A 13,699-nucleotide genomic window follows, 5' to 3' on the forward strand; every position below is an offset into this window, starting at 1 on the left:
GTGCACGGGCAGACTACAAGTGTCTAGAACTCAATGATAAAAGTGCATTGTACTTGGAAGGTTGGCAGTGATTGCTTATTTGAAATTAACACCAGCAGGATGACATTGATAGTCAAAACATAGTCATTGCCATTATCTTAGTAGTGAACAAACCAGACATTTGTTTGATTGTGCATAATTGTTTATTCATATACCTGCCTATGTGTTTGCTCAAAATGGGGTTAATTGAGAAAACATCAAACAAAATCCTATTCAACAGTCACAAAGATTCGTTAAACAGCAAAAACTCTTCAGCTCCCCACAATCGCAACACTGAAACTAAATTTATATTGCGACCAACAGTCAATAATCAAGGGGAAATTGAGTTAAGTGCATCAAGTCTTTACTGAAAGAGAACAAGATGGAATTTGCTGAACTCTAAGCTCTTATGTCTTTATTGCAATACTGTTGTCATTCCATACAATGGTTGTGGATTCAAACGGACATAAGCACTAAAGTAATTCTTGAAACCCCAATGTACTTTGGAAGGAAATCTTATAGTTTGCAGGATTTGAACATCTGCTATTTCAGAGCACTGACAATCCTGGAAAAATTTCAATGGTGCAATGTACCTGCAGCTGGCTGACTGCTACTCATAACATAAAGCACCTAAAATGAATCTAATCCAATGTTAATAAAAGATCATTTCCACTAAGCCAAGAGAATTTACACAAAATGAAAACACGAGTGAACTGAAAAACAACCTCGGTCAATGAGTGACTTGGTCTAACATTTGGGTACATTTTGAAATCCTTTGCAATATGGTGAACTTCTAGGGAGGTTTGTAAGGACGTAAAGCAGTTATCCAAGGAACCAAATCCTTCCTTATTTTATCAGTGTTGTCTACTTTGTGTGAACCATGGAGGTGCTGAAGAGAAGTTTCTGTTTTTTCTTTTTCTTCTTTCCTCCCTTCTCATCTACAAAAGGAAATGAATGGATTGTTACAAAGTTACCTCGAAAAACGAAAAAAAAATTTGATCCTTTCAAATACACATTTCCGAGAAGGCACACCTGAGACAACCAAGGCTTGTGGGGAAGACTCTGGGCAGTCTAGCTGTAGAAGCGCCTTCTCAAATGCTTGGCTGAAAGAGTTCTGAAAGTTGGGCACGGGTGCCCGGTCAGACCCGTCACTCTCCCCATCGCTGTCTGCAGCTGACGGAGCTAACAGCTTATCTGCATGACAGTAGGGTAAGGAGCATTTAGAACTCACACCAATAGTCACACAACAGGTTTTACAGGAAGTGAAATACAATACAACTATTACTTCACCCCACAAACACACCTATCAGTGGGTATTGTATCTTATTAACCGAGCACACTTGCATTGAACAGAGTCACCCGTGACTGTAGAAATGTAATCATTTGTACTTCTTAAATCCAGTCATCTCTTTAAATAAAGATAATTTAACAAGCTGCTTTTAACACACAACCTGTTTTAAGGTTACACTACTTAATAACTAAATGGAGGGGTTTACAACAAGCAATGTTCAATAGTATCTTTCGATTAGAGTGTCACATTAAATTGACTGTTGCTAATTTAATACCTTTCTTTGTGCCGAGTCTAGGCCCATGGATTCTGGCTTTCCCATCTCTCAGCATCTAAACGGAGTATAACAAAGGTCACACAAAGACTGATACTGTTTTAAATTTTCATTATTGCTACATATACTGTAGTAGTTCTGGAAGCCATTGCGGTCTTTAAGCTTCTCTCAATTGAAGCAGCAAACCATAGAAAAATAAGATGCAAACAGACTTTCTGGTGTTTTATATGCAACAAAAGACTTGTTATTTGCAGTTTTAAGTTTGTGATGCGAAAAAACTACAATGGGTTGCTGACATTTTTGTACTGAAATAAAAGTTGCAATGCTTTAGGTGCATACTGTATCTATAAAACCAACTTAGCATTATTGTTATAATGAGTGTGAGTCTTGCGGTCAACAACGTCATTATTCAACAAAGCATTCTTTAGATTAGCATTCTGACTAACACACACCTGTGCAAAAGACATGCCGAGAGAGTCATCCTCAACACTTCCCACAACAGGAGAGCTTTGTCCATTCAGACTTGGGAATGTTATCCCAGCTGCAATACATAAACCAACAAAAAATACATGTGTTAACTTAGAAATCCTTCTTCTGAGAATAAAGCAAATGGGAACATTACATATTGCATATTGTACGTACTTACACATATTTAACAATCAGCTGTTAAATCCAGCTAGAGACAGAGTAAGAACTAAATTGGTGGCGCTTACCAGAGGAAGGACTGCTGCTCAGGGGTGATGGAGGGACTAAAGTAAAATCAGGTTGGACCAAGGGGCTGCTGTCGTGAGGTGGCGATCCGAATGCTGGGAAATGTTGAAGGTTCTCCAGTCCGATGTGCACCTCTGGATCTAAGGTGAAAACCAGGAACACATGAGTCACCCACTAAGAGATACAGGAGATTTTCAATGAAGCAAGTATACTTACATTTACCCTGCTTCTTGTTCTCTTCAATTTCAATTCGCCTCTCTCTGCGCTTCTCATCTCTCGCTTTCTTCTGTCTCAGGCGCTTTCTTTTCTCCAATTCATCTTTGAGTTGGTTTGAAAATTCATTCAAAAATTAAATACATACAATTCATGTGCAGCTAATGTCCAATTTCAATTTAGCACCAAATGTGATTTTTTTAATTAGAAGGACATGTCAAGTGATGTCACTAAATGAAACCCATATGCAGCTAAGACTTTTTTTTAGTAATTGAGAAGAACATTTCAAAAATTTGATTCTGATCTAAGGACAGCAAATTAGGGTTTTTTTTTCCCTATCTTGTTATGACTCATCTTAATTGTACCACTTGGAACAAAATGGTGTCACTTAAACAATGTCGTTTAAATTTCAAATGCAAACCTTCAAATGTGTCCATGGTTTCCTTGGACAGGATTGGTGGCTGCAAGGACAACTCACAGATGCTGAACTCACATGTGAGCGGCAGATGGGACAGGTAACGATGTCGACGGCGAATCTCCTGTTCATTTAAAAGAAGAAGAAAAAAAGGAAATCCCTTAATTATGCCACAGGTATAAAAATAAATAAATAAAATTAAACTGCAATGTGCAAAATGAGTGAACAGCTCAGCAGTTTCATGTTCTTGAGAGGTTTGGAGTCCTGAGCCCTGCTCAAGGACAGGCCATTCTTCCAGACTGGGCAACTCGGTGAATCAAATGTATTAATCAAGTATCATAATCATCGGTTTAAAGTCCGCTTTTCAGGCGCCACTAGGTTGGACTGGTATCAGAGAGTAATTATAATCCCAATTTCAAATTGACCTTTTCATTGTTAATCTATCATTACTTAATATGAGGAAATCATATTTGATCACTTTAAAGCCATAATCACAATACAGCTTGATAACTTTAATGTGAATGTTGCATTAAATGGCCAAAAGGATGCATTATACAATACTGTATGTGCTTCATCTTTGCTGACCTCGGTAACTGTGTGTCCCTCGATCTCCACTACTGTGGCAGTGATGGAGTCTGGGCTGGCCTCCAGGCTCCCATATTCCCTCAACAGACAACGTATATTCACAGGATGCAAGAACATCTGCTGGCAGTCTTCAGCTAGAGGAGAAATATTGGAATTACTACAAGCACAAGGCAAGTAGGTGATTCAGTTTTATGTTTTGATTTTAGTGCCAGATATTTTAATAAGCAAAGTAGGACATTTGCGTTTTATTAACCAAAAAACAAGACACTTAATTAAATTGATCATTACTCATGTCTGACGGAAGAACTGGAAGATACCAACCTTGGTAAAAATAATAGAAGGGGCCGTGCACCTGGCTGGTTTGAGTGCGACTTGGTTCTGACTCTTTGGCAGCGTTTTCTTCATTAGAAAGGTGGTCTGGTGCTGGATCAGACGCAGCATCAGTCGTCTCTTCCAGCACACTTTCCAAAGTATCTTCAGGAGACCCTTGCAAGGCTTCAACAGCTGGGTCTTCTGCCACCTCGTCATCGAAGGCAGAAGAGTACTGCAGCACCGGCTAAAAAGAGCGAACGCATTAATGTGGTGACTGTGGCTTCGGACAGGAAGGTTAAATTTAGAAAAATAACTGGAGAATTTCCTTTAACTATACCTTGATAGCACTGTTAATAGTCACCACTTCATCTATGGGAAAAGCAGGTTCCACAAGAGTCAGAGAGGATAAACCAAAACTGTTATCTGTTTCAGGCTGCTGTTTCAGCAACATTTCCTCTTTCTCCTAAAAAAAAAAAAAAAAAAAAAAAAAAAAATCAAACATTACTTTAAACCCAGAAATAACTAGGGATCTTCATAACACATTTTTAATAACCCAGACAGTAGCCGCTTTGTTAGTGTAGTGCACTGACAGGTGTTACTACTGCTGAACCGTCTCCAAACTTATGTGGCTCACGATTGCAGATGTCGTCAGCGACAATTTTTTTTTTTTTTTAAGCCTAGTTACCTCAGTCAGTAAGTCACATCTTTATCTCAAGAAGGGTGTTGGGAGCACCGGATTGGGTGGGTGGTTCTTTTTAGGTAGCCTACTGATTGATAAATTCCACCATGGGAATCTGGTCAATGATACCTGAAAGATTCCTCTTGGTCTAATGTGAGCCACTAAACGGGTGTGTTAAGTTTATATAATGATGGACTTCGATTAGTAGAACACTGGCATCAAAACAGGATTTCTGAACAGAGATTATCCAACATTAAACATTGAATAATTAATTACTTGTCAGTTATGCCCATCAAGAGCCCGTCCATAATGCTGTCTTTGTAACATTAGCCTCCTAATTCTTGCAGGCAGATTTTTACCTGCAAATGGCAAAGTGCACTCTGGATGAAGCAACTTTGTGCATCATCTTCCTGACACAGCTGAGCCTGCAAGACTGCCTTCTCCTCTTCCACAAGACTAAAGACCTGGGTGGAGGAGGTGAGCAGCAGCTTGGAATACGGGCTCAAAGCAGAATCTAAATAACAAAAAATGAGATTCGTGTTAAATGGCATCTTGTTTCTCAAGTTGTGTTTTTCTTCCCAGGAGTTGAGTGTGCATCAACCTACAGACGAGGTCATCTGGATCCTTCTACATGAGTAATTTTGTGAGTAAACTACACTATGCACATAGTAATGTGTGTGATCAATCACCTCCAAACCGTACAGGCTCCTCCACCTTCACCCACTGAGAACTCGGCATGGCTACCACAGCCCCCTTTTCTCTTCGCATGAGGCGCATGGTAATGACGTCACTAACCACATATTGCCTGGTCTCCATAGCAACGACACTGCAACAATAGTCAAAATTTCATATCACCATTATAATTATACTACTCAAAAACATTGACAACTTCTGACCAGCTGTTGTATCATCTCTCTGTTGCCTGACAACGGCAGGCAGTCATTTCTTGTTTACCTCTTCAGATCCACTATGTGAACAGCCTCGTAACATATGGGGCACTTTGACCAAGTCTTGTCACTTAAAGACAGGTAGTGCAGAATGCAAGGCCAGCAGAAGATATGTCCACAGCGTGTAATGCGAGCTGCCACAGGTGGGTAGAGACAGATTGGGCAAGATGGCACCTCATGACTGTAGATTCGCTAGATGGATAAATAAGAGAGATATTCTTCAAAGCTTATTATGTCTTGGACAAAAAAAGCATTCTACACTATGGGAAGGAACTAACCACTTGTTGCACACAATCCCAGTTGACCAGAGTATCTGGGTCAGTGAAGTGAGCCTTGTAGTCCTGGTCATCAGTCACCACAAACTGACAACTAAAATGCACAAAACAATCAGTAACAATAATGAACCTTGATTCTTCTCATTTGTTTTACTTTTGTATTTGCTTACTTGGCCTGCAGGAAAAGCTCCTTGTTAAAGGGCTTGTGCTTATGACCCCATTTATTTCGGCGTCCCCAACCGGAGGAGCCTCCATCCCCGACAGCACCATTACCTCCACGAGGTTCAAAGGTGAAATTCAACAGGTGGTTCAGGCTTATTTTTTTCGGTCCAGCAAACTGAGCCGGGCTAAACTCTGCCCGGCGTGTCTCTGCTACCTGAGAAGGCAAAGGTAAATGGCAATTATAAAAGACTCTTAAGTTCTCATGACTAAAGTGATGACAAAATACAGAAAATGTGATATTAAAGATGCCAACCTCCTCCCGTCGTCCTCCGCCTGCAACCCCATACTGCCGTCCTCCACCTCTCTGCGGGGGTCTCTTGTCAAAATTTTTGCTTTTCTGTGGATTGGTGCGACGCGGGCCCGAAAGGTTTTCTGCTTTGGGAAAAGAAGGCTCCCGCTTGCGGCCGTAGCGCTTGGAGCCTCCATTAGTCTTACTTTCTGCAAATATAAAATAAATAAAAAATGTATGAGCTGCAAAATTAGGTGATTGGCAGTGTTCTCATTCTACTGCAGGGTTCATAGTACAATTGCAACAGACAATTAGCACAGTAGAGTAGTTTAAAAGAATGTATTATCCAATAAACAAATTTGATTTTATCCACAATATGGAGAGCAAATTTCAACACTAAAATAATTACCAGCCGCACAAATCAACTGTTGCTGGTTAAACCTACATTATAGGTCAATTTGTAGTGCCATTTAAAATGATTATCTACTAAAATGCAACTAAGAGCTCAAAAGTGAAAAATACGTAATAACATACGCGAGTAGGCTACTAAATGACACGAACCAGCATTACCCGACGTACGTGTGCTACAAGCATGTTGCCGTTATCTTTGTAGAGCTGGTCAAATGTTTTGACAGCGATGTCAGCCATGTTGGACAGTAAACTACGACGAGGCCTTCCCAGCGAAGTCGTGCAGCGAGAAAAAAACATGTTTCCAAAATCAACCAACATTTCAAAACTGAATGCAGTTTTTACCTGTTTTAGGTTTAGATTCCCCCGGGGTTGGCCCAGAGAAGTTGGAACGAGGTGGAACCTTTGTATTGTTGCTGCTCGGGTTCTTCTCCATGTTTGTTTCCGTGCAGTGAAAGAGGCCGAGATTCGAGCCGAGAGCTTCCGAGCTCTCCAGCATCAAACGAAAAAACAAAGGAATAAAATGGGCTGCAGTGAGTGCGGGTCAGGCGGCGAAGGCCCCAATTCATATCGTTCAAACGCGGAAAACCCATCACGGCGACATCTTCACGACAAAGTAATGCAGAGAAAAAAACAAGAGACACGATATCGGCGTCTCAAGTTATGGAGGCTTTAAGAAGAGAGGACGAAAGCTCGCCACACGGGGTCAAGACCCCCAACAATGAAGCTCCTTCTCGATCGGGCCAAGTTAGCCAATCTGATAAATAAATTCTCCCTAGTAGTTTGAATATATCGACGCTAATATTTTGCTCCAAAAATATATTTCTTTTCGCTTGCACGAATGGCGACGGGTCGCCAGTCAGAATCCTGAGAGACCCGGATGTTTCTTCTTCCTGCAGCAAATATGGTGAGCCCAGGCCTTTTAGAGCATCTTGGGAAATGTAGTCGTATTCTTACTTGCTCGTCTCACTACCGTGAATCGTTCCTACGTAACAAAGCCAGTTGGCATCACGAATGTGCTTATCTTTCTCCGTCATTGGGTAGAAAAATTACAGATCACGGTCTTTAATTGTGGTTGTTGATAAATTGTGACTTTTCAACAGTATCGTGCTGTTTTAATGTTTACTCGAAGGTATTTTGAATCAGGTCAAAGTTAAAAATTCAAGATCATTTGTTTGATAACAATCAGGGGATGTCAAATCAAAGACGTTTTTCTTATTAGTGTAAAATTGTTTCAGGCGAAGCACAATCAAGCACCTTCCTTCCGCCTTAACTAGAACAGTGTTTCACAAACTGTTTACATTAAATAGTATAATTATAAATAAGTTGTATGCGTATATACACTTAAATCATTTAAGACATTTAAGTTAAATGTATATAGTTTTAGATGTGATCCAGAGGTTCATCCAATGTCGTCCATCCTAATGTCCCTCCGAGATTAGTGGCTAAAATGTACACAAACACTTCAAATTATCAAAAAATGTTATTTTTTAGTGTATAGCAGGGGGGTTCAACTAGTTTTGTCCAAGGCACCACCATTATAACCAAGAGGCAACTCGGGGACCACTGCTTTGGCAGAATATTATTTTACTTTGCACTGAAGGAAAGACCTACGTACATAGGGGCTATTTATTTGCATCTGTATGTCTATTTTGGGAATCTCAGATACATTTTACATAATTTGGATGGGTAAATGATTCACAAAATTAGCTGGAAAATAAAAAATCAATTTAATTTTTAAAAACTTACAATTATTTTCAATTTTCAATTAGGCGGACCACCTGCAATACCGCCGCTGACCACTGTACAGTATTGAACGGGTTTATCAAATTTGTGGTTTGGCTTGATAAAAATAATCTAACAATAACCATCTTAAAAATCCAACAAATCAAATTTTTTTCCATTTTATTATACAAAAAAACTATAGCACAAAACAGGTTACAAATAAACGAAACTCATAAGATTGATGGGAGGGTTGGACTTGTCAGGTTATGCTTCATCTTCATCACCATCATCATCATCTGGTTCATCTTCTCCTTGTACCATTGAACAACTTAAAATAGCTTTGCGAATCTGTTTCTTTTCTTCTGCAATTGACCAAAACAAACAAAATGACAATCCTCAAGCCATGGGTGCATGTGAGATAACATGTCAGCGGCTGTGAACCTTTAACTCAAGGTTTTCAAAAGGAAATATAAAAAGTCAGGAATCACTGCTTTAGCCCGATGTATTGCATTTAAGAGACATTTCTACCATGCAGCGGACGTCTATAAATGTAGTGATCTGACATCATAGACAACTCACAAATATTAAAACCAACAACAATTTAAAAACAAGTATCACAAGGTATTTACATAAAGGCCTACAACTATAATTTTATCAAAGGCTTGCCTTAAATGATGAGACTTACCTTCATTTTTACAATTCGGGAGCATTCGATGGAGCTGCCGTGTGTTGTAACGTACCAGAAACTTCTGACAAGTTCTGATTGTTCCTTGAGAAATAATAAACTGAATTAACAAAGACAAACGAGCTACAAATGTATGTACAGTATGATGGGTAATTTTGCTAAAGGGAATTTTAATTCACGTTAAAAATACATTTCAAATGTAAAATGTAGGATGAGTATTTTCTTACCTCCTACGTGCAGACAGTTCAGAAAACATGGGATTTTCTGCCAGCGGGTCTCAATGCTGGTGATAAAAGGTAATGCAGACCACAGCAGTTTGTAGCTCATTTTAGGGAAACGCAGGAGTGCCATTCCTGTTTGAGTATTCAGGTATTTCACTGAAAAGAAAACAGTATGCATGCAACGTTGTTTTAGACGGTTGCTGAAATTACAGAATGGACACAAATGTATACATTAGATGGAACATCCTGATTTGTATTGCCGCCCGGGTGATAATATAACAAATTAAGATAGAGTGTATTGGATTCCCCAATCTGTTGAATCAGTCTCAATTAATATTTGAATACTAATTTTTACAAGTATACCAGAGAATCTTATGCTGCACATGGCCGCCCCATAGTCGCCGTGTATTCGGGCCACCGCTTCTTTCACCGCCTCGGCGATAGCTCGGTCATTCAGGAGCAACAAACCGTTCCTGTCCGTCACGTTTATCTCACAGAGTAAATACCTGTCAACAAATACACTTTCAGAAACAAACCCTCAAAGACAAAATTATACATAAATCATTAAACTGTGTTGTCAATTTCACCTCGATTTCAATCTCACCATCGTTGCTCATTTCTTCTTCTATGAACGCCAACTTCCGTCAACAAAATGTCGTAGCATTGCTAGCTCCGTTGGCGCCGCATGCTGGGCATTAATGATACTGAAAATGAATGTGCGTTACTTTTGTTTCTTATTCACGCGCTGCAGTAAATGTCTGACTTTTTAGGCAAATGCAACCAATTGAAGTAAGTCAAACGGGAGGAACTGGGTAACAAATCACTCATACCCATTTGGTAACTATGACAACGCGCATCGCTCTTAGCCAACCGCAGTCGTACTTTTCCGTTGCCCATACACGCTTTACGCCATCTTGAAATTGCAGCCGCTATTTGCAAAGACGCTCTTAAAAAGCACAACTATTTTTTTTTACCCATACAGCCGCCACGGTGCTTAATATGCACGGTTCTCGGAACAAAGCGGCATCAACACTCGGGAAAGGACACACGGACGCGGACACTGGCACGGAATCGAACCGCAGGGATCGAAAAGCTGTTGGAGGGATGTTAAAGAAGCTCAAGTCGAGGCGCAGTCAAACGGATAAGTGGCCCGTGGTTACAGAGGATGAACTTCGGGCGCTCGGTGCAGATATTTCTTCGGACCACGTCCTCGGACTCCGTGCTGTCACCGAGGGTACGTGAACGGTAGCTTTACTGGCCTCGATGTAGTGCTAGATTTCAAGCACCGCTATTGTTTGTGTGGTATGCTAACCGATCTGTATGCTAAGGGGGCTGGGGAGGACGAGTCTTCTGGTCAGCTTCCTCACAGGTGCACAATAGAAATGCGATTAAGTGTTATGCTCTCTTAAACTCAAAACAAAACTTTACATTTGCAGGCAGAAAGTGTAACCAGAAGCTCCATCCATTATCTGAACCGCGGACCCTAAAATGTGAATTTGGCATGCGGTGTTAAATAAGATCTACACATTAGTTTTGAATCTGATCTTACATAGTATTTATGTTTGTGTTGCCCCTTTTGGGGGAAAAGAAAGACGCCTCAAAAATAGCTGCTAAAATGCACCGGTCTGTTGGAGTTTGATAACTGCTTTCAACAGTTATATATTATTGATGGTAAAACCATTACTATTTTGTTGAACGAACCTATTTAAAGAAAACTACAAAATTGGAACTTTGCTCATCACTCCCGAGTGACTCACATTGCCTCCAACCATGGGGTCTGTCATTAGAGCCTCAGCTAACGCCTCATTGTTTTGGCCTTTTCCTGCACCAGACAACAATGGTGTTACTTCCCTCTTCAATCAGTGTGCACGGTTAAAGAGCTGCGAGCCTATACTATACAATGCCATTTCTTAATCCATTGCCTCAATGCCCCGAGAAAACAGTTGTGAGTGACACAACAGGAGAAACGTGTCATTTACTACATAAACTAATATCTCGTTTCCTATTGCAGACTATCTTTGCAAACCCGAAGATAATATCTACAACATCGACTTCACCCGTTTCAAGATCAGAGATCTTGAGACTGGCACAGTACTGTTTGAGATCGCCAAACCGCCCAATAGTGGTAAATGATGTCATTGACTTTACCAATTGAGTGTAAATTGGAGAGAAGGTCTGTTTTGTATTCCAATGATAGTTACACGATTACATTAGCGCAGCTATTATTCTTATTGCAAAATGACTCTCATTCCTCTGTAAAATTTGGTTTGCTAACAGCTAAACTGGTTTTGTCTGACAGGTCCTGTCGAGGCTGAAGAGGGAAGCGGAGATGTTGACGTCAGTGCTGGGCGCTTTGTGCGCTATCAGTTTACACCAGCGTTCCTGAAACTACAGACTGTAGGTGCCACGTAAGTGACCAGAACTTTGTTCCCGCTCAACTAAGCACTATCGTCAGTGCACCAACAACAAATCTGTGCACAACTCAAGTGTGAATGAACTCAGCCTCTCTGTTTCCAAACGTCAGCGTGGAGTTCACCGTCGGCGATCGGCCCATCAACAATTTCCGCATGATCGAGAGGCATTATTTTCAGGGACGCCTCCTCAAGAACTTTGACTTTGACTTCGGCTTTTGCATTCCTAACAGCCGTAACACATGCGAACACATTTACGAGTTCCCACAACTTCCAGACGACCTCAGTAAGTCCTGTTTCTGATTTGAACAGAGCCTCAATAAGACGTCACGTTGATTTATATGTTCTTCCCTTTTCCAGTTCGCCAAATGGTGGAGCACCCTTATGAGACCAGATCGGACAGTTTCTACTTTGTGGACAACAAGCTCATCATGCACAACAAGGCAGATTATGCCTATAATGGTGGTCAGTAAGACCTCAGAGGACAACTGCAATAAATCCAAGAGAAGGGATTTGTTTTGTACCAATCTTATTAGAATTAGTCCCCCCCCCCCCACACCCCTTCATCAACAGAATCAACATTTGCTATTCGATGCTTTCTTGAATCTGTTAAGAACCTTATGGGGATTTGTGACACACAGGAAAATTCAGTTTGTCACATAGGTTCAATGTATGCTGTGTGCACTGTTTGACTTTAGCGAGTTAGTCGTGTCTCTGCTGGAAAGGGACAATCACAGACCTTGAGTCATAAAGGTTATCCCACAACTTGATAGTTTCATCGTTTTCTGCCAAATTCAAGTCAAGTTTATTTGTATAGCCCTAAATCACAAGAAAGTCTCGAAGGGCTTTACATGCACAAAAAATTGACAATTAATGACTCAAGTTACATTTTCTCATCTGACAATTGCTCCTCTTTAAGAATATGGAGCGCTGAGTAGACATATAGTATTGTTTGTGATAGGTCTTTTTCATTCACTCTTAAACATGGTAACATTTTTATATTGATGGGACTGTTGTTTGGAATATTTAAGGTGGATGTTCTTGATATAACATGCTTGGTTTATTTATATCCTGTAGTATAAACAACTTTAAGTTAAAATAAAGTTCTTGACATCAGGTGTCATGTACATCCTGGAAAAAATTGTCAAACAGGAATTCTTTCAATGCTTGATCATGGTGTGCCTGAGACTCTCGTGTCATTTTTTTAATTCATTCATTACTATTTGTAAAATTCTAATTATTTTCCCATTTCAACCACAAAATTGAAAGACGGTGTCTACTTGGACGGCAGTACGAATGCTTACACTGAAAATATATCGTATTGTTTCAAGTTAAATAAGCAAATGTCCGTTGTTCAAAATATTTGACTAGCAAAGTATTTTGACTTTTTTTCTTTTTTTTTTTTTAAACATCCATTGAAACAACTGTTTGTGCCTTTCATCCTGATGTTCATTGTGAAAGAAAAGTAATTTGTGAACAAGGCTACAGTGAGCTGTCTTCCGATGGCAATATTTTTTTAAGCTCATGTTGGAACTCTATGGAGAAAATAAAATAAACGAAATGTTTCATCAACTCAATGATTTAGAATTGCGCAGCTGTAATAATCTGTTAAAGCATTGTTTATGTGTTGTAGTGTTTTTTTGTTTTTAAGTTGGAATACATAAAATGGGGAAGTATCATTAGCCATGTCTGGTTGAAATGCTGGTTAACAGCTCTGGTATGGAAGACAGGTAAGAAATTGTCAGTTGTATTTCACATGAGCCGTTGATTGTTTTGTTTTTTTAAGTGCTCAATGGTCACATTAAAACAGCACAGAAAGATCAGATTTGGGTTTTGAAAATATATTGTAAATAAATAAAAAATGCATTTACAGTGGTTTTCACCCTTCATTGCATCTACTTTGCAATATTTTGGCTTCTCATATTTGGCAACTCAACACAATTTTCGTGTAATAACTTCAAAATTATAACTCCAATTCTATTAGTCTTAATATTCGAACCTTCGTCTTCATTTTATTCATAATTTTGCATACATAACTACTATAAGGGTTTATTTTTTGGTTCTGTTAAACTACGTTACCC

The 13,699-nt window shown here is 39.7% G+C and overlaps 3 protein-coding genes across 4 annotated transcripts; 1 reads left to right on the forward strand and 2 right to left on the reverse strand.

Moving 5' to 3' along the window:
* Positions 1–159: 159 nt before the first annotated feature.
* On the reverse strand, positions 160–7,480 carry rnf10 (ring finger protein 10). The gene is made up of 17 exons (XM_061278890.1): positions 6,922–7,480; positions 6,193–6,377; positions 5,888–6,093; positions 5,721–5,811; positions 5,450–5,634; positions 5,185–5,321; positions 4,855–5,009; positions 4,154–4,279; positions 3,826–4,060; positions 3,505–3,638; positions 2,926–3,043; positions 2,508–2,609; positions 2,294–2,431; positions 2,033–2,121; positions 1,584–1,638; positions 1,051–1,212; positions 160–956 (listed from the first exon to the last, which is right to left on the reverse strand). The coding sequence occupies exons 1-17, from the start codon at positions 7,073–7,075 to the stop codon at positions 883–885; spliced, it is 2,346 nt and encodes a 781-aa protein (XP_061134874.1). The 5' UTR covers positions 7,076–7,480; the 3' UTR covers positions 160–882.
* Positions 7,481–8,464: 984 nt separating this feature from the next.
* Positions 8,465–9,951, reverse strand: pop5 (POP5 homolog, ribonuclease P/MRP subunit). The gene is made up of 5 exons (XM_061278895.1): positions 9,795–9,951; positions 9,571–9,713; positions 9,214–9,363; positions 8,987–9,070; positions 8,465–8,663 (listed from the first exon to the last, which is right to left on the reverse strand). The coding sequence occupies exons 1-5, from the start codon at positions 9,812–9,814 to the stop codon at positions 8,566–8,568; spliced, it is 495 nt and encodes a 164-aa protein (XP_061134879.1). The 5' UTR covers positions 9,815–9,951; the 3' UTR covers positions 8,465–8,565.
* unc119.1 (unc-119 homolog 1) lies at positions 9,891–13,490 on the forward strand. 2 transcript variants are annotated; one of them, XM_061278892.1, is made up of 6 exons: positions 9,891–9,996; positions 10,190–10,441; positions 11,219–11,332; positions 11,507–11,615; positions 11,732–11,904; positions 11,979–13,490. In XM_061278892.1, the coding sequence occupies exons 2-6, from the start codon at positions 10,207–10,209 to the stop codon at positions 12,089–12,091; spliced, it is 744 nt and encodes a 247-aa protein (XP_061134876.1). In that variant the 5' UTR covers positions 9,891–9,996; positions 10,190–10,206; the 3' UTR covers positions 12,092–13,490. The 2 variants fall into 2 exon arrangements, with proteins under 2 accessions (XP_061134876.1, XP_061134878.1); XM_061278894.1 differs by having other exon boundaries at positions 9,924–10,044.
* Positions 13,491–13,699: the final 209 nt, after the last annotated feature.

The sequence above is a fragment of the Syngnathus typhle genome, linkage group LG5 (assembly GCF_033458585.1).
Source record: "Syngnathus typhle isolate RoL2023-S1 ecotype Sweden linkage group LG5, RoL_Styp_1.0, whole genome shotgun sequence".
NCBI classification, from domain to species: Eukaryota; Metazoa; Chordata; class Actinopteri; order Syngnathiformes; family Syngnathidae; genus Syngnathus; species Syngnathus typhle.